The sequence below is a fragment of the Rhinoderma darwinii genome, chromosome 4, assembly GCF_050947455.1.
Source record: "Rhinoderma darwinii isolate aRhiDar2 chromosome 4, aRhiDar2.hap1, whole genome shotgun sequence".
In the NCBI taxonomy this organism is placed as follows: Eukaryota; Metazoa; Chordata; class Amphibia; order Anura; family Rhinodermatidae; genus Rhinoderma; species Rhinoderma darwinii.
In genome coordinates, this window is record NC_134690.1 from 247,839,605 (window position 1) to 247,862,658 (window position 23,054).

Sequence of the window (23,054 nt, forward strand, 5' to 3'; positions counted from 1 at the left end):
TATCCCATTTCATCCATTTTCCTTCTGTGAAAACTATTTTATCTATTAAATCTGTTAATCAATTTTTATGGATGCGGCCTACAGCAGTCAGAGAGCCTTGACTTTTATTTAAAAATATTTTTTTTGGGGGGGGGGGTGACAGCAATTCTGCAATTTATATATATTTTTTTACATAATTCAGCGTACAGTATAACAATTTAACCTTATTTGACAAGTCATTATGTTTACACTTATTCCAGATATGTATAGGTTTTTTTATATTTTACTATTTTTGCACAATAGAAGCATCTTTCTTAGGAAATAATACTATAATACTATATATTTTGCACGTTATATTTTCAATGGTACCATTTTGGGGTGCATAAAACTCAAAATAGCTTTTATTTTAGGGGATAATTTATGTTGTTAACATTTATACTTGATTATATAGGTTGTGACAAATTAAGTGATACTTATTTAAACTATTTTTACACCAAGTGTATTTGTAATGGGGGAAAAGCTGGATTTATTGTTTTTTGGTTTTCTTTTACATGAAATCTTTTTTTTTTTTAAATTATGAACTTAGTTGGATATTTTTTTTAGTCCTTCCATGGCACGAATAGGCAAATGCACATGGTAAACATCGGGGGCTATTTTTTAGTCCCCCAGGTGCAACCCATAATAACCCATGACATCTAGCTCCGATCCCGGCCAGTGCAGCAGGGTGTCAGCTATATGTTATGAACCAGCCATAAGTGCGAAGGGCATCAGCATTGCGTTAAGTACTAGCTGCTATGGCCAGAAATGTACGGAGCAGGACAGGAAGGGGTTAAAGAAAATGAACAACTATTTTCCAAGGCTTAAAGGGTAACTAAACTTTAATTTGTGCCCGTACACCAACTGCTCGGCTTTCCGAGAAAAGTCGATCAGAAATTAAGCGGCTCAGTGCTCACCCAAGTGCTTCTGTCGCTTCGTTTTAGCGATCGGTGGAGGATTCAATGCTCAGACACCCACTGATCAAAACTTCCGACATGTCAATATGACATGTCGGAAGTTTTCTACATGAACGCCACAAAAAACACATAAAAAAGCAGCATAACGCTGTGTGTGAATCTAGTCTTAAAACGCAAGCGTTTTTAGAAACGTTCTTTTTATGCAGTTTAAAACGTCAGAAAGTATCTGTGTGAAGGTGGCCTAAAGAGAATTACAGCAAGAAGATTAGTCCTACCACCTGCCTCCCCCTTACCATTCCATGTCCTCTTCACAACCTTAAAACTAAGAATATTAAAAATAAAATGAAAAAATATGATATTATATATATCATTATATTATATAATATTCTTATTATATATCTTTTAACTATAAATTGGAGATCTGATAATGTTACCTGTTGACTAAAGGGCCTGTTGCTAGGCAATGGCTCAAAGTTATTTCTGAGGTGTTGAGTAAACCCAACCGTGGCACCTGCTTTCTGATTGGTCTTTATTGACTTACGTAGCTGATTTATGCCCTGTAGTGGGAAATAAGGAAAATTCACTAGCTATAGAATCAATGAAATGTCAAAAGTGCTCATCTCCATTCTTAAAGAGGACAGATCATCGCTTCTGACATGTCTAATTTACTAAAAACTTGTATTTCCTATGGAATACTAATTCTTGAACATATTTTCTTAAAACTCTGTACTGCTCCATTTTTCAGTTTTTCCTACTTTATGAATAAATTGACAACCTGGTGTTACCATTCCCCTTGTCAAAGGGATTTGTCCCTATCCCTACACAGTCTCACTCTGTCAGCACTGATTGGACATTGTCAGTCTGTGTAGGGACATACCCTTAACTGGTAACACACAGTTGTCAATTTATTCATACATTTCTAAGAGGAATAACAGAGGAAAGGTACAATGTTAAGTTCTAAGGAAAGTTGTTTCAGACCTGTTATTTCATGGGTAATACAATTATTTACTAATATAGCCATGAAAAGAGGCCAAGGTGACAGCTTCTGTTTAAAGAGGCTGTCCCAATTGCCTGATCACTGGGAGCCCCACAGCTGCCACCCCCCCCCCCACTCGCGAGAACGGGGATCTTAACCCCCCCCCACCTTACTGCTCGACCACAGTGAGGGGAACATTAAATGGAGCAGCAATTGAGCATTCGCGCTGCAGCTATATTCAAAGTCCATGGAAATCACAACTATTTCCATCAGTTCTGACATTGAACTGAGTTGCGGGGTGCAGTGAGGAGGAACAAAGGGTTCGGGACCACCGTACTCAAGTTTGGTGGGGATCTCTAGGAGTTTGGAGGAGCTCCCAGTGATCAGACAATTATCACCTATCCTGTGGATAGTTATAATTGTCAAATCTGGTACAACCGGAGTTTGAAGGACTCCCTGATGAGTAATTACTATGGGAAAATGATATATATGTTTCAGTTTATCATAGTAGCACTATTCATACACGACAAAAAAGACACAAAGAGCACATAGTGCATCAAACAGTACAAGGTAAAATAGGTGAGCGGTATTCGGAATATGCTGACCTGGTACTGGGAGTACAACATCCGATGATGCGTGAGATGTGCCCAATGGGCTAACGAAGCAGGTGGCATGCAGCCTTGGTACCGGTCTGGAACTATGGTTTGTCCAGCGTAGTCATGGAAAGATAGCAATAGAAAAATGGATACTCAAATATGGTGCAAACACAGTAGAAAATATTCACCGATATCGTCAGTCCAAAAGAACGGCTAGGTTCCATGGTATAGGCAAATGGATATATTAGGTGCACAATGACAACACTTGTACTTGACCTGAGGAAGAAGCCAGAACAGTTTTGAAACCCATCGTCATTGTTCACCTAATAAATCTATTTGCCTACACTGTGGAACCTAACCATTCTTTTGGATTGACGATATCGCCGAATATTTTCTACTGTGGTTGCGCCAAATTTGAGTATCCGTTTTTCTATTGCTATCCCTCAGTTTATGGGGGGATTCACACGAGCGTGATTTTCGTGCGTGCAGGCCGCGTATTTTTCGCGTGCCACGCACAGCCCTATAGAAGTCAACGGGGCAGTTCAAACAGTGCGTGATTTGTGCGCAGCGTTTGTTCACTGCGTACAAAATGCGACAGGTTCAATATCTCCGCGTATTTCGCGCATCACGCACCCATTGAAGTCAATGGGTGCGTGAAAACCACGCAGGTCGCACGGAAGCACTTCCGTGCGAACCGACTGAAACAGCGCACCAGCTGTCAAAAGGATGAATGTAACCAGAAAAGCACCATGTGCTTTTCTGTTTCCAAACATCCAAATGGAGTGTCTCTGAGATGAGCGAACCCGGACAATCGAACCGAACTTCACCGGGTTCGGCCGAACTCGTTTTGACCGAACCCGGCAAAAAAATTTCCGGTACGCGACGTCAGGAGATAGTCACTGTCCAGGGTGCTGAAAGAGTTAAACTGTTTCAGCACCATGGACAGTGGCTACCGATCCCAATAAACATGAACCTGTAAAAAAAAACAAAGTTCTGACTTACCGATAACTCCAGGCTTCTTCCTCCAGTCTGACCTCCCGGGATGACAATTCAGTCCAAGTGACAGCTCCAGCCAATCACAGGCCAAGCACAGGCTGCAGCGGTCACATGGACTGCCGCGTCATCCAGGGAGGTGGGGCCCGATGTCAAGAGAGGCGCGTCACCAAGGACGCGTCACCAAGGACGCGTCACCAAGGCAACGGCCGGGAAGCTCTCGGTAAGTATGAACGTTTTCTTTTTTTTTAACAGGTTTCTCGATATTGTGTTCGGCATTCACTGTCGAGGGTGCTGAAAGAGTTACTGCCGATCAGTTAGCTCTTTCAGCACCTTGGACAGTGACGGGCGTCGACTAGCCTCATCTCTATGATGGCGGCTGCACGAAAATCACGCAGCCGCGCATCATACACGGATGACACACGCAGCTGTCAAATGGTTTTTGCGCGCGCAAAACGCCGCGTTGTTTGCGCGTGCAAAAACGCAACGTTCGTCTGAATCTGCCCTATCATAGAATATTCTTAACCCATTTTAAAAACTGTAAATTATTTTCTTCTATATATCTGTGTGAGGGAACATGTGATCAAAATTACTGATCAGTATGATCTATGTAAATAATATGCATAGGATTTGATTTATGAAATGATAATCTGTATATGCTCCCATAAATCCGCCAATGCGGCATAGTTTTCCTCCGACATGGTACAGTAACGGCAAAGGAAAACTGATGCCCAAACTGATCCCATGCTTATCTACAGCATCAGTTGCTTCCATTTTTTCGTGGGATGTCTGCCTACACCAGACAGAAGAACATTGCATGCACTTGGGTCTGGTTAACATGCTCAAAGTGCACAAAAACGTCATTAGTTGTGTCCGGCTCAGACTAACAAAAACTGGCCGGAAGTTACTGGTAAATGTGAACCTAGTCGTATAGAACACTGCACGCAACTGGATGGATACATATGCAACTTGATATATACATATATCCTAGTGATTGTGTGGGCATGTCAATTATAATGTCCACACAATCACTCTTAGGGGTACAGTTTAGGGTAACAGCCACACTTCTGTAGTAATGCCAGGGATTGAATAAACATTCATTCTGGTGCATTAAACCCCTTAAATGCTACTATCAATGCTGATGGTGCTGTGAAATGCGCTTGTCTGCTGCATCACTATAAATACGAGCACTGCACATTTATACAGATTCAATTATTACTTACTTGTAGCCCAAATGGTGCCTAAAAAACCCTTATCCCACACTTCAGGTCCTATAGGTTGAATCTGCAAAGGTGTTTTACTATCTTATAATGGTATGACATATCACCAGGTTATGTCACAAGTAAAGAGGAGAAAATTTCCTGAAATTCGATTCGGGTCTGATTTGGTTGAATCAAAAGTACTCCGATTGCCCTGAAAAGTTGTGTTTGACACTCTGAGGTCTTCTAGGACTGTATCCAATGCCTTTCAAGCTCTTTATTGCCAAGACAGCATTAGTAATGTCAAAGTGACAACAACATATATGACTATGGGAAAACAGATGGTAGCCGGTGGTAACAAACAACCTGAAGTATGGCAGCACTGTATAAATGCTTGACACTGAACAATATGCTATCAGCAGTAAGATTAATATATTAAAGATTTGTGAATGATGTCATGAAGATTGGTGATTCACAAATTAAAGGGGTTTTCCTATCTTAGACATGTATGTCACATCCACAGGAATGTATTTGATTTATGTGGAATCGATTCGCTCATCTCTAGTCATAACATTATGATCGGTGGGGGCCTGACCTCTGGCTAATTCCCAGGGCATAACATTGGAATACATGTTAGAAGTGTGCCACCGAATGTATGCCTCAGACATATGCAACTATATCCCGCTTCTCTGGTGATCTAAGGTTCATTTGAAGCATGAGAGATCCGGCATTGTTGCCAAAACACCGACACAAAAATGGGTTTGATATTACAGTCTTGTGAAAGCAGCCTTAGGGCATGTTCACACATGGCGGAGTTTTTCCGCTGCAAATGTTGGTGCAGATTTGGGGCAATTACGCAACGAAACTGCACCAACATTTGCATGTTTGACAGGTAGTTCAGACATGGCAGATATCACAGCAGACTTTCCACAGATTTCAGTTTTAGCATTGCAAAGGCTGAAATCCGCAGTGAAATTCCACTTCTCCGAAACAGACAATTCATGCTGCGGAGGGAAAATTCTGCACTGCAGCCTGTGGTCCGCAGCGGCGTTTTCCGCAATTTCTGAACTAACTTGCCTAAAATTGTATTGAAACAAATGTAAAAAACGGCTGCTTGAGAATTCCACGGCGAACTGTCCGCAGCGGAATTCCACAGCAATTCAACCACGTGTGAACATGCCCTTACAGTAGGTCTCCTTCACCCACATCTGGACCCATGCGTTCATGGGGCTTTCCTTAGTTGTGCACCACTATCGCACCAAAAATATACTTGATAGATATGTATTTTTTTTATGTGTTTATTATTATTTATAACAGTTTCATTGGAAAAACACTCATATAGAAAGTGCACTTACATTTTTATATGTACATATAGGTAGTCTTTCTGTCAAAGGAGAGAAAAACATCCTAAAATAAAAATTGCATCTACAGCAGGCACTGATTTCCATCAAATTCAGCTTGGTCTAAAAAAACGTGTCCTATGGGAAGAACCAAGGTTTTATATATTTCACTAGATGGTGTACATGTTCAGGTCACTTTCAGTGAGATAGTGCAGACAAGTAAATATTAATTAGAACAGAATATTGCTCTGGATATAGCCGTTCCCCCACTATATTAATATTTATATGGTTTTCCTTCACTGCTAATGTCTACAAGCAATCTACAGGGGGCCACAATAATTCTATAGAAAATGTTATTCCGTATTGACATACTTTTTTTAGTTATCAATAATAATTTTGAATAATTTCAGTTGTAATAAAACTATTCTCACTTTTTATTGAAACTCAGCCACATAGTAACACACAGCATATTCTGGCAATGGCCTGCAGGGCACAGACAAACAGCTGTACATTCCTGCTTATTCGCTGGTGAACAGGATCTGTGACAGTCTAAAGTAAGCCCCATCATAACATGCCATTGGGATGCTGCCACTCACTGTACTATATCCAGTGTCGGCAGAAATAGTAGAGTCATTCCAGCGACTATTGGCTGGAGCCAAAGCTAAATGTGTGTGTCTAAGGCCGAAAGGGTCTTCCTGGATCTCCATGTTTACAGAGTAATGAATTCTGAAGAACAAGTGCTACTATAATGGTAACTTTTTTATTCTTTTCATTCCTTCTCCCTTTTTGCATCTCTGATCAACAACAAAGTTTTAGCCCAACATGCCACCTGGACCCGACCCGCGGATTAGTTTGTGATGCCTGTCGTCCCGGATATATAGGGCTGCGTTGTGAACGGTAAGAACTTGCCTCTATCAGTCATATTGACTATTATTTTGTTTTAATGGGCTAAATTTAGTTGTGCTTTTGTTTTCTTGCCTCATAACCCCTATAGCTTTTAGTAAGGAGCACAATGGAAATACAGAAGTAGCAGAACTGAGTTTGTCAGAGCTAGCAGAACTGAGTTTGTCAGAGCTAGCAGAGCTGAGCTTGCATTTCACACTATCGATGATGAGTTATCTGTGGCATTTACATAGGACGGCCAATGAATACTATATTATGTACATTAAAGTGCTTATTACAATGCACAAGTAATTTAGTTCTAAATAGTTAAACGATAAATCCAATCCATGTTTACAGTATTACTAATACCATATTAATGACTGCATTCATTGGTACATTTCAATGTATGAGCAATAATATACCAGATTCATAGCTATGTAACAATCCTCACTTGCTCCTAAAGGCAGTGCTCATTTCCTCCAGATCAGATAGGGTTGCACATAAAAAAGAAAATGGCAAAACATGTTAGACAATCACTACAATGTGCATTTTCATTTATTTTTATCTACAAGTAAATCTAATAATACAAGTTAGAAACCCTATATTTGTGCTCTCATTCAGCGCTGACGGCATTTTCCCGGTTAGGTAAATCTTGCTTTAAAGTGGTATATTTTAAGCCTATTCTAACTTTAGAGCTATAAACTCTCAAAAGTAACAGCTGAAATAAACATCTCCGCAGATCGTATTTCATTTGCAAATTCCTTATGGTTCAGTATTATAAATGTACCAATTGGACTTAATGGTAAAAAATGGTAAAAAAAAAAAAAAGATTTAGAAAAGGATCTGGAATTGTAAAAATATGTTTGTTTTTCATCAACCTGGTTATTTCGCTGTATCTTGTGTGTTTAACTAGCTGATACTTGGAAATGTACTATGTTTTTTAATTCATTGAGATTGCCAAAGCTTTGAAGATAAAAGGGGTTCTGTACTTTTTACAAACATGGCTCAGATATTTAAGGCATTAAATGTGCTCTAAGGACTCATGCACAGGGTCGTATATTGGATTTATATGCCAAATACGGCCCATGACATGGTGTTCAATATGGTTGTGTACAGTAGATCACTCTTTACAGTCAAAATGCACATGTTCGTGTACATGAGGTCTACATTTGTAATATAACAGGGCATATTTCTAAAATAGGTAATGGAGGGTGTAACACATGCATCATATTCTCAAAAATAGTGCACAGATTTATGAAAATTTGACACATATACTATAACGTTCACCCACCAAAAATGAGACATGGAGGTATCGGACATAGAGCAATGAGGTTTATCTCAATTCACACCACCTCTGTGGTGCAATGTCGAAATTCCCATACTAAACCTATGCCAAAAGGTTGTCCCTTTGGCATGTGTTTGGTCAGCTACTTTGGGATCCCATAGCCTGAAGAACTGCAATGTAAAGCGTAATCAGCTACACGTCTCAATACAAGTGTATACAAAAAAAAAAGTATACTGCAAGGTATATGTTTTTTCTTAATGGCACCAGTAACAGGCAAAACTGTCAAATAAATTCTCCATCATGCATGATATTTATAGCAAATATTTTGTTCAAAGTAACATTACAATGCTAGCATGTGACATATCAGGTAATACAGGGGGAGGAAACCTCCAGCTCACCAGCTCGCCTCCTGACAGTCCTGCTTCGCCCGGATCTCCGCAACGGTCCACGGTAGGCAATAGTACAAAAAGAAAGGATTTGATCCAGCGCTGCAGTGATGTTCTTTAAAAAGGAACGTATTCCCACTTTTATTAGTATCAAAAAAGACTTGTTAAAATGTCAAATAACAGGCTTGGCGTCAAGGCAGTATTCGGTAGGTGTAATGGGCCTACGCGTTTCAAGCACGGCTGGTGCTCTTAGTCATGGCATTCATTCACTCAGTGAATGAATGCCATGACTAAGAGCACCAGCCGTGCTTGAAACGCGTAGGCCCATTACACCTACCGAATACTGCCTTGACGCCAAGCCTGTTATTTGACATTTTAACAAGTCTTTTTTGATACTAATAAAAGTGGGAATACGTTCCTTTTTAAAGAACATCAATGTGACATATCACTTTAGTGAAACCCTTCTAATATAGTATTATGTCGCTATTGTTATTGCTATATGAGGCATGTTTCAAAGCCTAGATTAATCTGTTCATTTTTTGCTGCACATTTTTTGGGGTGTTTTTTATCCAAACTAATGGGAGAATTGATGTATAAAGATTCTTTAATTTTTTTGGATAAAAGATGACGTGTAAACACTGTCAGATTTTAAAGCACCGCCTAAGCTTTTATTTCCAAGCATGAGAACTCAAGAATAGTTTTTGCACTTCTACGCATTATAAAAGAGGAAAACTAGTACTGCTCACAATTTGTCATGGGTGAAATTATTTTGATCATAGCAAATAATAGGAAAACTATCTCTGCAGGAATGAAATGGAGCAAACCATCTTAAAGGCTATGTACGCCTTAGGGGGCTTTTTTTTTTTTTTAATAAATAGATGTCAGTGTGATTAGTGTAAGTTCTGAATTCGTTTTTATTAAAAATTAGTTTTACTTTTGGAGATACAGCTGTTCTGTATCATGTATACAGAACAGCTGTATCGTTCGCTATTCACTGAATCCGTCATTATGGCGGACCTGGCGAGTTAAGTGACAGCGGGTCCTGCATGTCAGAGACACACAGGAGCCGCTGTCAGTGAACCAATCAATCCCGCTGACCTGACAGATACAAGTTTTGGCTAGATACAGCTGCTCTGTATACAGGATAGAAAGCAGCTGTATCTCAAAAAGTAAAACACATTTTTAATAAAAACAAATTAAAAAGTTACGCTAATCACACTGACCTATTTATTAAAAAAGAAAACCAAAGACCTCAAAGGTGTACATAGCCTTTAAGCTAAAATGTTGTTTTTTTTTAGAAATTGAAGTGTGATTAGTTGGGGACTGACCACTGAGACCTTCACTAATCGGCAAAAAAAAGGTCCCTTCACTGTTGTTTCCGTAACAGCAGCGCTTCTGTACATGCGGCTGGGCCTGGTACTGCAGCTCAGCTACATTGAAGTGAATAGGATTGAGCTCGAGAAGATCTGCTGTACAGCAGTATTGCCTTCACTCAGCTGGTGGCGGAAAGAATTTGTCATCAATGTAAATTCCTAAAAAATTCCTTTAAAATGTAACATAACTATTTCCATAATTTCTCCTTTTCCTGGCTAAAAACACTGATTATTTTGAACTATGATGAACACTGAGGCTATTTGGCAAGCTTCTTTCATGTGACCACTTGTGTGCTGTATGGTGGTCTCTGCTGCTGAGGTGCTGTGTTTTTGGGAGGTTATGAGAAAAACTAAGGGGCTTGGCCTGGCAGCTGGGGTGCTGTTGGTCTTCTGTGTAACTTCCCTTGCAGGTGTTGCGCTGTGACGTCCGTGGTCGCTGTGCAGTCCTGCACCAAGTTTAATTGTAGGCAACCTTAGTGACATGAAATGGCATGTGGGCCTGTACAGTTTCATCAAAATGTGCACTAAGAAATGTTTACTGGACTGTCTTTTTTTTTTTTTTTGTGAATTAATTTTTTGAACTGTAATATCTACTATATTTAATGTTTAAAGTGCATCTGTCAGCTAAATATGCTGCCCTAGGTAAGAGTAGCATATTACAGGGACATGTGTATTCTCCTATTAGCCAAAACGACACAAAAATATTGTGGCGTTTTAGGAGTGATTAAAGAATACAGCATGCTCATAGTTATGAGGTGGCGCGGGGGATGGGGCGCTCCTCTCTCATAACTATGACTGCGGTGTATTCTTTAACCTCTTCTACAGTATTAGCCTAGTGGCATAATATTATTGTGCGGTTTTGGATATTATGAGAATGAACCTTGCCCTGTAACATGCCGCCCATATGTAAGCGTACATTGAAACATGGCTCAAGGCCCAAGCACACTTCAATGAAATGCTTCAGTGTGCTATCCGTTTTTTTAACGGATGGCACACTGACCCATTTATTTCTATGGTGCCATGCACACTTCCGTTATTTGAACAGTTTCGTGCGTCCATTCCACGAAAAATAGAACAGGTCATATTCCTGTCCGTTTTTCATGGATCAGTCTAGGCCTTTCTATTAATTTGGTCCGCTAAAATCATCGACCACACACGGAAGCCATTCGTGTGTGGTCTGTATTATACGGATCCGTGATTTACGGATGTTCAAATGGCCACGGATGTCTGCTTGAGGCCTAAAGGGCTTGTACAGGGTTAGATAAAATGGCTGCTTTCTTATAGAAACAGCGCATCACTAAGCATGCTGGACTAAGTGGCTTGTGTAATAAGTGGAGTTAAAAAAGTTGTGCTGTTGTGTGTGATTCTGTGAACGGATTAAGGGTATATTCACATGGAGTGTTTTCAGGCTTATTTCGGGGCGTTTACACCTCAAAAACACCTGAAAAAATGGAAGCAGAATGCTTACAAAAATCTGCCCATTGACTTGAATGGGAAATACGGCGTTCTGTTCCGACGGGGTGTTTTTTTACGCATCGTTTTCCAAAAACAGCACGTAAAAAGACGCCCGCGAAAAAGAAGTGCATGTCACTTCTTGGGACGTTTTTGGAGTCGTTTTTCATCGACTCTATAGAAAAACAGCGAAAATCGCGAGTGGCTTAAAAGATGTCTGAAATTCAGGAGCTGTTTTCCCTTGAAAACAACTCCGTATTTTGAGACGTTTTTTATTTTGTGTGTGCACATAGAATATAGCATATAGGTTTTTTGTGTCCAGCTTGTGTTCTATCTACTGACACAATTTAAAACCCTTTTTTTCTCAGCTTTCTATAGGCTTAGAAAGTATAGTTTGTAATTGGATTGAGAATTGGCTCAAGGACCGTATCCAGAGAGTTGTGGTCAATGATTCCTACTATAAATGGTCCCCGGTTATAAGTGGTGTACCCCAGGGTTCAGTGCTGGGACCACTATTATTCAACTTATTTATTAATGATATAGAGGATGGGATTAATAGCACTATTTCTATTTTTGCAGATGACATCAAGCTATGTAATATAGTTCAGACTATGGAAGATGTTTGTGAATTGCAAGCTGATTTGGACACACTAAGTCTTTGAGCGTCCACTTGGCAAATGAGGTTTAATGTAGATAAATGTAAAGTTATGCATCTGGGTACGAACAACCTGCATGCATCATATGTCCTAGGGGGAGCTACACTGGGGGAGTCAATTGTTGAGAAGGATCTGGGTGTACTTGTAAATCATAAACTAAATAACAGCATGCAATGTCAATCAGCTGCTTCAAAGGCCAGCAGGATATTGTCGTGTATTAAAAGAGGCATGGACTCGCAGGACAGGGATATAATATTACCACTTTACAAAGCATTAGTGAGGCCTCATCTAGAATATGCAGCTCAGTTCTGGGCTCCAGTTCATAGAAAGCATGCCCTGAAGTTGGGAAAAAATACAAAGAAGAGCAACTAAACTAATAAGGGGCATGGAGATTCTAAATTAAAAGATTAAGATTAAGATTCTAAGGTTAGAAGAATTAAACCTATTTAGCCTTGAAAAGAGACGACTAAGGGGGGATATGATTAACTTATATAAATATATGAATGGCCCATACAAGAAATATAGTGAAAACATGTTCCATGTAAAACCCCCTCAAAAAACAAGGGGGCACTCCCTCCGTCTGGAGAAAAAAGGTTCAACCTGCAGAGGCGACAAGCCTTCTTTACTGTGAGAACTGTGAATCTATGGAATAGCCTACCGCAGGAGCTGGTCACAGCAGGGACAGTAGATGGCTTTACAAAAGGCTTAGATCATTTCCTAGAACAAAAAAATATGTGTCAATGTGTTTCTTGTTTGAATGTTGATCCAGTTGGATTAAACTTTCCTCTGGATCAATAGGGGTAAAACAAAGTTCTTTGATTTTTTTCCATCCCTTGGTGAACTTGATGGACGTTTTGTTTTTTTTACCCGTACTAACTGTAACTATGTAACTAAGTCCATGTGTTTGTGTTGGATATTGAAGCTCAGTTCTATTGTAGAAAACCTATATATGTCTCACATGCACATACTGTGTGACAAATAAATCTTAGACATGTATTTAGTCCAAAAATATTTATTTTATTATTCCATAAATATGGAAACCCCCCAGAACCCACATAAATATACATACAAATATTAAAACATACTTAAAAAAAGAAACTCTGAGATCATCAGAAAATTACCACCATAGCCATATAAGTATAGTGATGTATGGTATACAGCAGGTAAGGCAAAAATACACAGGGAGAGCATATAGTATGCCTCTAAACAGATTCCCTCTAGCACAATCCAACTTCAGTACAGTCTATAAGGTAATATTTAAAGTATAGCACTAACACATTTTAGTGGTGAACATAAATTAGTCTCCATTACCTGTTGCTGGCATGATGGCTGTCAGTGATCTTAGAGAGGAACACATCGACGCGCGTTTTGCACCCTTCGCCAGGAAGGGTATTATAGGTGCTAATTCTTGTTTTGTTATATATTTTTCGAAGGGTATTATAGGTGCTAACTCAGTTCTATTGTAGTGGATGCAACTGAGCTGCAATACCACACAAAACCTGTGGACAATCGTGGCACTGTTTTTGGAAGAAGGCAGCCACATATTTCTAATCCTATACATCCCCATATAGATTTGCTAAACTTTCTTTGTGGCTTAGTGCCATTGGTGTGATTTTTGTGGGTCACAAACATTGCTTAACAGATATGTAGCAGTTGGTAAAATAATTTTTCAGAAAGAAAACTATACAGTACTTTGAAAAAAGTGGAATCAAAAGTCAAAATTAAATCAAAATCAATCTTTATCCAGTTCCTGGAGCTAGCAAGAATCGTATAATTTAACCCTATGGTTACCTGATGTAAAGCAGGGAATTTGGAGCTCTGTATTAGAATAAATGGAGCTCTGAGCCCTATTAAGATCTATTATGAAATTAATCAGCACAGAAGTAAGGCAGTGTTCATACGTCACTGTCATTTATGTATAATCGCAGCAAAAAACTCAAATTGACCGTGTCATATAAACACAGCCTAAGGACGATGGGCATGCTTTATTTAAATAATCATAAAAACCATAATATAGGTTTAAACCCTTTTTTTCAACCTAGAAATTCAGCTAAAATTTCTTCTTGTTATTACACAAAATTGCTAATGAAAATGGATCTGCAAAAATAATAATAATAATAATAATATATATTATTGTTTACCGACTGCTTATAAGAGATTCTTGCAAATATATTGTTTTTCCATGAGGTCAGAGACAAGCCATGTGAATGAATATACAGTCAGTCACCTGTCCTCATTCATCAGACCCGCTGCTCCTCTTCCTGTTACTGTATTCTATTTCTGTCATTCCTTTCCTGTCTGCTTCAGCAGTCACCATACCCCAGCTAAGCGGCCGGCTGTGATGTTAATGACTTCAGAAACCGGTCACATTAGTACTATGCAGGATACAGTTTCTTCAATTCAGAAAAACTCCACTGGACATCAAGACTAGTTTCTTGTGCGTATCAAAGGCATGTACAGCAACCGCAACTGAAACATGAAGGTCAGGAGGGAAACAAACACACACACACACATATATATATATATATATATATATATATATATATATATATATATATATATATATATGTATAATATAATATACAGGGTGGGCCATTTATATGGATAGACCTAAATAAAATGGGAATGGTTGGTGATATTAACTTCCTGTTTGTGGCACATTAGTATATGGGAGGGGGGAAACTTTTCAGGCTGGGTGTTGACCATGGCGGCCATTTTGAAGTTGGCCATTTTATATCCAACTTTAGTTTTTTCAATGGGAAGAGGGTCATGTGACACATCAAACTTATCGAGAATTTCACAAGAAAAACAATGGTGTGCTTGGTTTTAACGTTACTTTATTCTTTCATGAGTTATTTGCAAGTTTCTGACCACTTATAAAATGTGTTCAAAGTGCTGCCCATTGTTTTGGATTGTCAATGCAACCCTCTTCTCCCACTCTTCACACACTGATAGCAACACCGCAGAAGGAATGCTAGCACAGGCTTCCAGTATCCGTAGTTTCAGTTGCTGCACATCTCGTATCTTCACAGCATAGACAATTGCCTTCAGATGACCCCAAAGATAAAAGTCTAAGGGGGTCAGATCAGGAGACCTAGGGGGCCATTCAACTGGCCCATGACGACCAATCCACTTTCCAGGAAACTGTTCATCTAGGAATTCTTGGACCTGACACCCTGACACATGCTGTGAAGATACGAGATGTGCAGCAACTGAAACTACGGATACTGGAAGCCTGTGCTAGCATTTCTTCTGTGGTGTTGCTATCAGTGTGTGAAGAGTGGGAGCAGAGGGTTGCATTGACAATCCAACACAATGGGCAGCACTTTGAACACATTTTATAAGTGGTCAGAAACTTGTAAATAACTCATGAAAGAATAAAGTAACGTTAAAACCAAGCACATCATTGTTTTTCTTGTGAAATTCTCGATAAGTTTGATGTGTCACATGACCCTCTTCCCATTGAAAAAACTAAAGTTGGATACAAAATGTCAGACTTCAAAATGGCCACCATGGTCAACACCCAGCTTGAAAAGTTTCCCCGCTCCCATATACTAATGTGCCACAAACAGGAAGTTAATATCACCAACCATTCCCATTTTATTTAGGTGTATCCATATAAATGGCCCACCCTGTATACACACATACTCCTCAACATTAAAGTTGCAACAGCAAGAAGGGCAAATGATCACATTTTCAAGCACCTGGCTCCAATTTGTAGCATTTGGGAGGGGCATAAAATCCACATTGAAAGCAAAGATTTGTGATTGTTCGATGCCTACAGTTTGTCGACGTGTCACAAATTGGGGGGGACAGAATCCTTGAACTGAAAGACCTTGGTCTACTACTCCGGCAGATTGCTATGGACCTAGGCCAAGATGTCAGCACTGTTCAATGTTGCGTGTCTTGGAGGTTGGGAGAACAGCCTCTAAGGAGAATGACAGCAAGAGGTGCACGGAGGCGAACTTCTGCATGGACGGATCATCAGATTGGAAGAATGGCGCGTAGTGATCCATTCTGTGCTGCAAGAGTAATTGGATGTCACATCCCACGGCTAAGGCGGCAACGAGTGTCTACACAAACCATCAGAAGTTGTTTGCACGACATTGGGCTACAAGCCAGATGTCCAGCTAAAGGTGTTTCATTGACCACTATCATGGTGCACAGCAAGATGGCAATGGATGATGAAATGGAGGTCTATTCTCTTCAGTGATGAGCCCCGCTTTTGTCTTGGACACAATGAGAGTCGGAGATTGGTCTGGAAACCACGTGGGCAACGCCGTGAATAGACCTTCACAAGGGAACGTCACATCGGTCCTACTCCTGGGATTATGGTTTGGGGTAGCATTACGCCGGACCCCTCTAGTCTTCATTTCAGGTACACTAATAGCTGAACGTTACATTGATTTGGTCGTGGGACCAGTGGTATGGGCATTTCTCCAAAGTGTCCCAGAAGTCATTATTCAACAGGACAACACCGTATCCCATGTTGCTCGTGCTATTGTGAGCAGCCTGCGTGGCCTAAACGTGCTGATATGACCTGCAGCGTCTCCGGACTGGTCTCCCATCGAGCACATCTAGGACGCCATTGGTCGCAATTTTAAAGGAAGCTGTATTGCTGCCTTTAAAATATTGATGATTTGCATGCCAAAGTGCATTCAGTGTGGCAAAACATTCCTTGGACCACCATTAATAATCTCAATGATAGCATGCCAAGGCGTGTAAGTGCGTGTATTTCTGAGAGTGGCGCTTATACTCGATACTGAATAAATTAAGATGTTTGGAATTTTTAGTTTCCTCTTTATTATCATATGCATATCATTAACATGTCTATTGATCCTGTGATTTCCACAATTTCAAAACTTTTACTTCTTGGCATTGCAACTTCAATGTTGAGGAGCATACATATATATAACGTATACACACAGTATTTTTATAGGACAAAATTGATACCTGTATTTACAATAATAATCTTTATATAGCGCCGTATAAACTTAGCAGCGCTTCATAATTGTGGAGATAACGAACAATCAAGTAAAATGACAAGCAATCCAAACAAATGACCAAACACTGAGACAAACAGAGAGCGTTACATGCACATAAGCTTTTAATATTATAAATATGAACTTATAAAATACAATCCACGTACAGTTATCATCTTATAACCTACATAGTGTATCTATATTTAGAGAATGTGTGCAATACACCGGTATATTGTTCTTAGATGAATCATTTCTACTGCAGGCAACCTAAGGCCCTGTTCACACAGAGTTTTTTCAGGCAGGTCAAAACTCTCTGCGGAGTAGAGCGCCGTGGGCAAAAAAATGCAACTCCCATTTGACGGTTTCCGCATCAAAAGCAGCGCCAAAATGCTCCGTGTGAACAGGGCCTAAGGGTATTCACTGCTGTTTTAAAGCCATTTGAAATCTATACGCAGCGGTTTACTTTATCTGTAGAAAAGAGGCTTCAGCTTCATGATGGATTGTAGAGAAGCCTGGGAAAATTTAAGGGAACACTTTAGTCAAAACATATACAGAGGTAGCCGGCTTTACCTTGACTGTTAACTCATTAAATAAACAATGGCTAGATCCTTTATCTTGACTTTTTCAATGACTTTTCAATGGCTTTTGTTTGATATCACGCTGCAGCAAGTTATCAGAGTCAAGTTAAAGATGGCTACATCCGTATACTGTAATATGCCTAGTGCAGCGACTCAGGGGCGTGCGTGACTCGGAGAATCAGAGAACACCAGAGATAATCTGTCATGAACACCATTACAGGCCCTGTATTTCACAATATCTGCATTAGACAAAATACATTGGGGCAGATTTACTAATTCTGTTTATATTTAGACTGCCTCGACTAAGTTTACGTTGTCAAAAGATGCGCCAAATTTATCAAAGAGGCACAAGCTGTCGGATAAAATTGGCGCATCTTGCTAGATATGTTAGATACTTTTTCTTATGGTTTGCTTAGTTTACGCATGTTTTTTGGCGCACATCGGCACATTTTAAGCCACACTCCCTTTTGTAGACACTTTTGAAAAGCGTCTAGTGAGATGCAAACTTATATTCTTTTTGGCGTCAATGAATAATAAATTTGTCTAAATTGATTTGCACCAAGAAAAGTCTTAGTTTAGAAATCTGCACAGCAAAAATAGTAAATCTGGGCTAGTGCATCAGTTGTGCCCAGTGTTCCTTTCAATTGTTTGATCATGTTTTAATTTCAGATAATGTGATTCCTTAATATGTAACCCAAATTCCATCCAAACTAAAAGTAGACATTTCTTATTATTCAGGTACACAACAAATTACCATGAAACCCCATAGCAAAAGTTGGAATAGGGCCCCACTTTATCATGACCTCCTCCGACAACAAGTAAAGTTTTGAACATGAGTATTTTGGACTTCACTCCCTTTTTTTGCTTTGCTATGATGGCTCATTCTTTGAACAAGTACAAGAAGGGCCTTGATGCCTTTCTTGAAAAATATAATATTATAGGTTATGAGTACTAAATTCTGGAGATGGGATGTTGATTCAGGAATTTATTCTGATTGCCAAATTTGGAGTCAGCGAGGAATTTTTACCCTAATGAGGCAATTGGCATCAACCTCATGAGGGATTTTTACCTTCCTCTGGATCAATACGGTAGGATTATAGGTTGAATTTGATGGACCTGTGTCTTTTTACAACCTTATCAACTATGTAACTATGTTACATAGGGTGTGATATTTCTCTTCTCTGGGTATTACTGATATTATATATGTAGCATGTGGCCAGGTAGTTGTTTTTTCTGCAAAGTATCATTGCATACCTAAGGCATCAAAGTATCTTTAAATGTATTATAATACGTTACTGGAAAACGATCTAATTCTGGACTTTTACCTTTTTTAGTGGACTTGAGAGCCTTTTTTATTTCTAGAAGTGTAAAGGGGTTAATTAAGAGGCTTTTTTCTTCAGGAGATATGGATGTTAGGCTAAGGGATTAAAAATATTCTGGATTGCATTAGCTTTTTGTTCGCAAGTCTTATTAGATTCTGACAATGAAATATTATAAAGCTTGTGATAGAAATCTCTAAATTGAGCAGTTATACTTTCTGTTGCGTATAAAAGTTTTCCTTCCTTTGACTTAATGGAGGGAATTTTTGAGGTGGCTTTCTGCTTTTTTTTTTAATTGGAAAGAGTGATTATGGGGTCCCCCCCATTTTTATAACCAGCCAGATACAACATAGCAGAAGCAGGCTACCATGACCAGGGTATGAAGGGCCACTGGTTTTGGGCTTTCCCAGCCTAATAATACCACCCTGCTGCTGCCCCAGTACCCGACCATCACTACGGATGGTCGGGTACTGGATCGTACCCGGCCCTTCCCTGTACCCCTGGTGGCGGTGGGTACAGGGGTAATAATGGGCGTTAGTGTTAGCCTCTGCACCGGCTAACACGAAGCCCCACCTTAGTAATGGACGCTGTCAATCAACCAGCAGCCATCACTAAGGTGGTAGTAATAAAATTAGAAAACTATAAGGACATAGGAAAAATATTTTATTGAAATAAAAATCCCACACAACCCTTGTTATCCATTTTATTGAGAATAAAAAAACGCTGTAATTGAAGTAGTCCTCGAATTAGACGTAGTCAAACAACCAAACCTGTAAAATAACACAAACACACAAAAATAATTTATAACACATAAAATGCTAAACAATTATTCTTACCTTTCCTGGGTCCAGCGCTGGAGCCGCAATGTCAGTGAGCTGGGCCCTATATCTAATCCTATCATGTGTGATACTGTCTGCTTAGCGACTGTATCTAATCCAATCATGTGTCATACTGTCTGCTGAGCCACTGTATCTAATCCTATCATGTGTGATACTCTTCTGCTGAGCCACTGTATCCAATCCTATAATGTGTTATACTGTCTGCTGAGCTATTGTATCTAATCCCATCATGTGTAATACTGTCTGCTGGGCCTCTGTATCTAATCCTATTTATTGCTAAAGGGTCGTAGTTCTATAGATATGCTGTTTCCTATATACACATATACGCACACACATTTTTTTTGGGGGGGGTATATGTATTGGAGCTATTTCCCCTGACATTTCAAGACATAAGTGACGCTCCTGGCTGCTAGTGCTGTATCGTTGGGTCACTTAGGAGACCCAGCGATGCAGCTGAAAGCTGCGAGCCGTCGGCCATGAGAAGTTTGGGGGGGCCAAGAGCCTTTAGCCCCAACGGGGCCCATGAGCCTTTAGCTACGCCCCTGGATATAGGGCACAGCTCGCTGACATTGTGACTCCAGCGCCGGACCCAGGAAAGGTAAGTATAATAATTGCTTTGCTTATTGTGTGTGTATGATTTTGCACAGGTTTGGATGTTGGACTACGTCGGATTCGAGGACTACTTTGATGAAAACTTTTTATATTCTCAATAAAATAGTTAATGAGGGTTGTGTGTATTTTTTCTATGTCTTTATATATTTTTTTAAACTTTATTACTACCACCTTAGTAATGGCCACTGGCTGATTGACAACGTCCATTACTAAAGTGGGACTTAGTGTTAGCCATTGCAGAGGCTAACACTAACCCACATTATTAACCCGGTACCCACCACCACCAGGGGTACTGGGTGGAGCCGGGTACGATTCAGTACCCGAACACCTGCAGTGATGATCCGGTACTGGGGTGGCTGCAAGCCAGTTTTATTCGGCTGGGAAAGCCCAACAACAGGGGCCCTTCCCACCCTGGTAATGCTAACCTGCTGCTGCTGTGTTGTATCTGGCTGATAAAGAAAAGTGGGGGGGGCATTTTGTTTTTTCCAAAAATACTATGTGGGGTGCCCCCATTTTTTGACAACCAGCCAAATGCAACATAACAGCAGCAGGCTAGCATTACCAGGGTGGGAAGGCCCACTCTTTTTGGGCTTTCCCAGTCTAATAATACCAGCCTGCTGCCTCCCCAGCGCACGTCCTTCACTACAGATGGATTGGGAACTGGATCCTACCCGGCTCTTCCGGGTACCTCTGGTGGTGATGGGTACTGGGATAATAATGCAGGTTAGTGTTAACCTTTTCACCAGCTAAGACTAAGCCCTGCTTTAGTAATGGACGTTGTCTATCAGCCAGCGGCCATTACTAAGCTGGTAGTAATAAAGTTTAAAAGAAAATACAAAGACATAGAAAAAATATTTTATTGAAATAAAAAAAAAACACACAACCCTCATTAACCATATTATTGAAAATAAAAAGCTATCATTTATGTAGTCCTTGAATTCGAAGTAGTCCAATGACCGAACCTGTAAAAAAACACAAACACAAAAAAACATTAATAACATATGTCGTGGGCTTAGACACAGGTCCATGTGTGATACTGTCTGTTAGACCATGTATCTAAGCCTACCACAAGCTAGGCTTATATACATGGCCGCAGTAAACAGTAATCTTATACTGTTTAAGACTACTGTCTGCTGGGGCCCTGTAATTAAGCCTACTATGTGGTAGGCTTAGATACATGACCCATCAGATAGGGTCACACATGGGCCATGTATCTAAGCCTACCATGTGGTAGGCTTAGATACAGGGCCCAGAAGACAGGATCACACCATGTGTGACCCTGTCCGATGGGCCCTGTATCTAAGGCTACCACATGTTAGGCTTAGATACAGGGCCCCAGCAGACAGTTATCTTATACAGTAAAAGATTACTGTCTGCTGGGGCCATGTATCTAAGCCTAACATGTGGTAGGCTTAGATACAGGGTCCATGTGTGATACGATCTGTGAGACCCTGTATCTAAGCCTACCACAAGGTAGGCTTGGATACAGGACCCCAGTAGACAGTAATATTACACTTACCCTCCTCTTCTGCACCAGGTGCAACGAATGTCCTGATACCATCCCGCGTCAAGACGACATGCGCGGCGCACAGCGTCGTGACGTCATAACGTGAGAAGACATCAGTACTTCCGCTGCACTCGGGAAGGAGGACGGTAAGTAAAGTGTAATTTCTATAGTAACAGGGGCCTGTGTATTTTATTATATTGGTCCCATCTACCATAGAAGTTTTTTATAGATGAGGTGTGGGGGGCCGCGGCCCCCTTTGGCTTTGGGGGCCCAGTCGCAATTGCAAACGCTGCGACCCCTATAGCTGCACCACTGAATGTGGCAGTCGCCCAGGGATCTGGGGCAGTGGGCCGAAGATCTGGGCTTGGGCCCTGATGGCCCAGTGATAGCAACGTCCCTGGTTTAGACTCTGGTGCCCATTTGTTTAATCTTATGCTTGATTTCTTGTAAGTTTTTGACTAGGATTCCATTAAAAGTCATCTGAAAAATTATCTGAGCACTGGTAGTTCTGAGCGTTGACTTGGTTCATCTCCTTCGCTACCTTGGTTTATGCCAGATTCTTCTTTGAATCGTATTTGTGGCTCCTTTGCTTTTGTCAGAGCCATTGCTTCTTCTCTAGGTGAGGCAGATGACCTCATCTTCTTAATGAATCTTTCAATATTGCCTTGAATGTGTGTAGGTTTCGATATACATTGGACATCCTTGAATTTCTCTTGTGTAAGTCAGGAATGCTTATGCAATGTTCAGCTCAGTGAGCACATTTACTCCGCTGTCAGACTCCTCTCCTAACTCACTTAGAAGCAATGTATTAGATAAAAATATTACAGTCCAGAAACATTTGGGTCAAGACCCATGAAGTGGCTGAGATAGCACTCAGGAATCTCATGCTGATATAATGAGTAAAGTTCTAGTCAAAGTATAGGCTTTGGAAAAATTACAGGGATTTCATGGAGAGGTAATGTCCCTCTTATTGCCTTTACTCGTGGTCTCTTTGCCCCTATTGTGTGGAAATGTCTATAGGGATGAGTGGCTTGCAGCTGAAGTGCAGCTAGCGACCAGGCTGAGAAAGCTAGTCAGCTTTCTCAGCCTGGGAGGGTTGTTGAGGTTGTTCCTTTGTATGTGGTCCTGCACGAGTGACCTCTGGAGT

At 40.3% G+C, this 23,054-nt stretch overlaps 1 protein-coding gene across 1 annotated transcript in view; it reads left to right on the forward strand.

The window, feature by feature from the left end:
* The window catches only part of LAMA2 (laminin subunit alpha 2), an 852,154-nt gene that overhangs the window by 468,380 nt on the left and 360,720 nt on the right, over window positions 1-23,054 (forward strand). Inside the window, exon 19 of the mRNA XM_075863715.1 lies at window positions 6,847-6,933. Within this exon, the coding sequence (XP_075719830.1) occupies window positions 6,847-6,933 (87 nt within the window). The remainder of the gene's footprint in view (window positions 1-6,846; window positions 6,934-23,054) is intronic.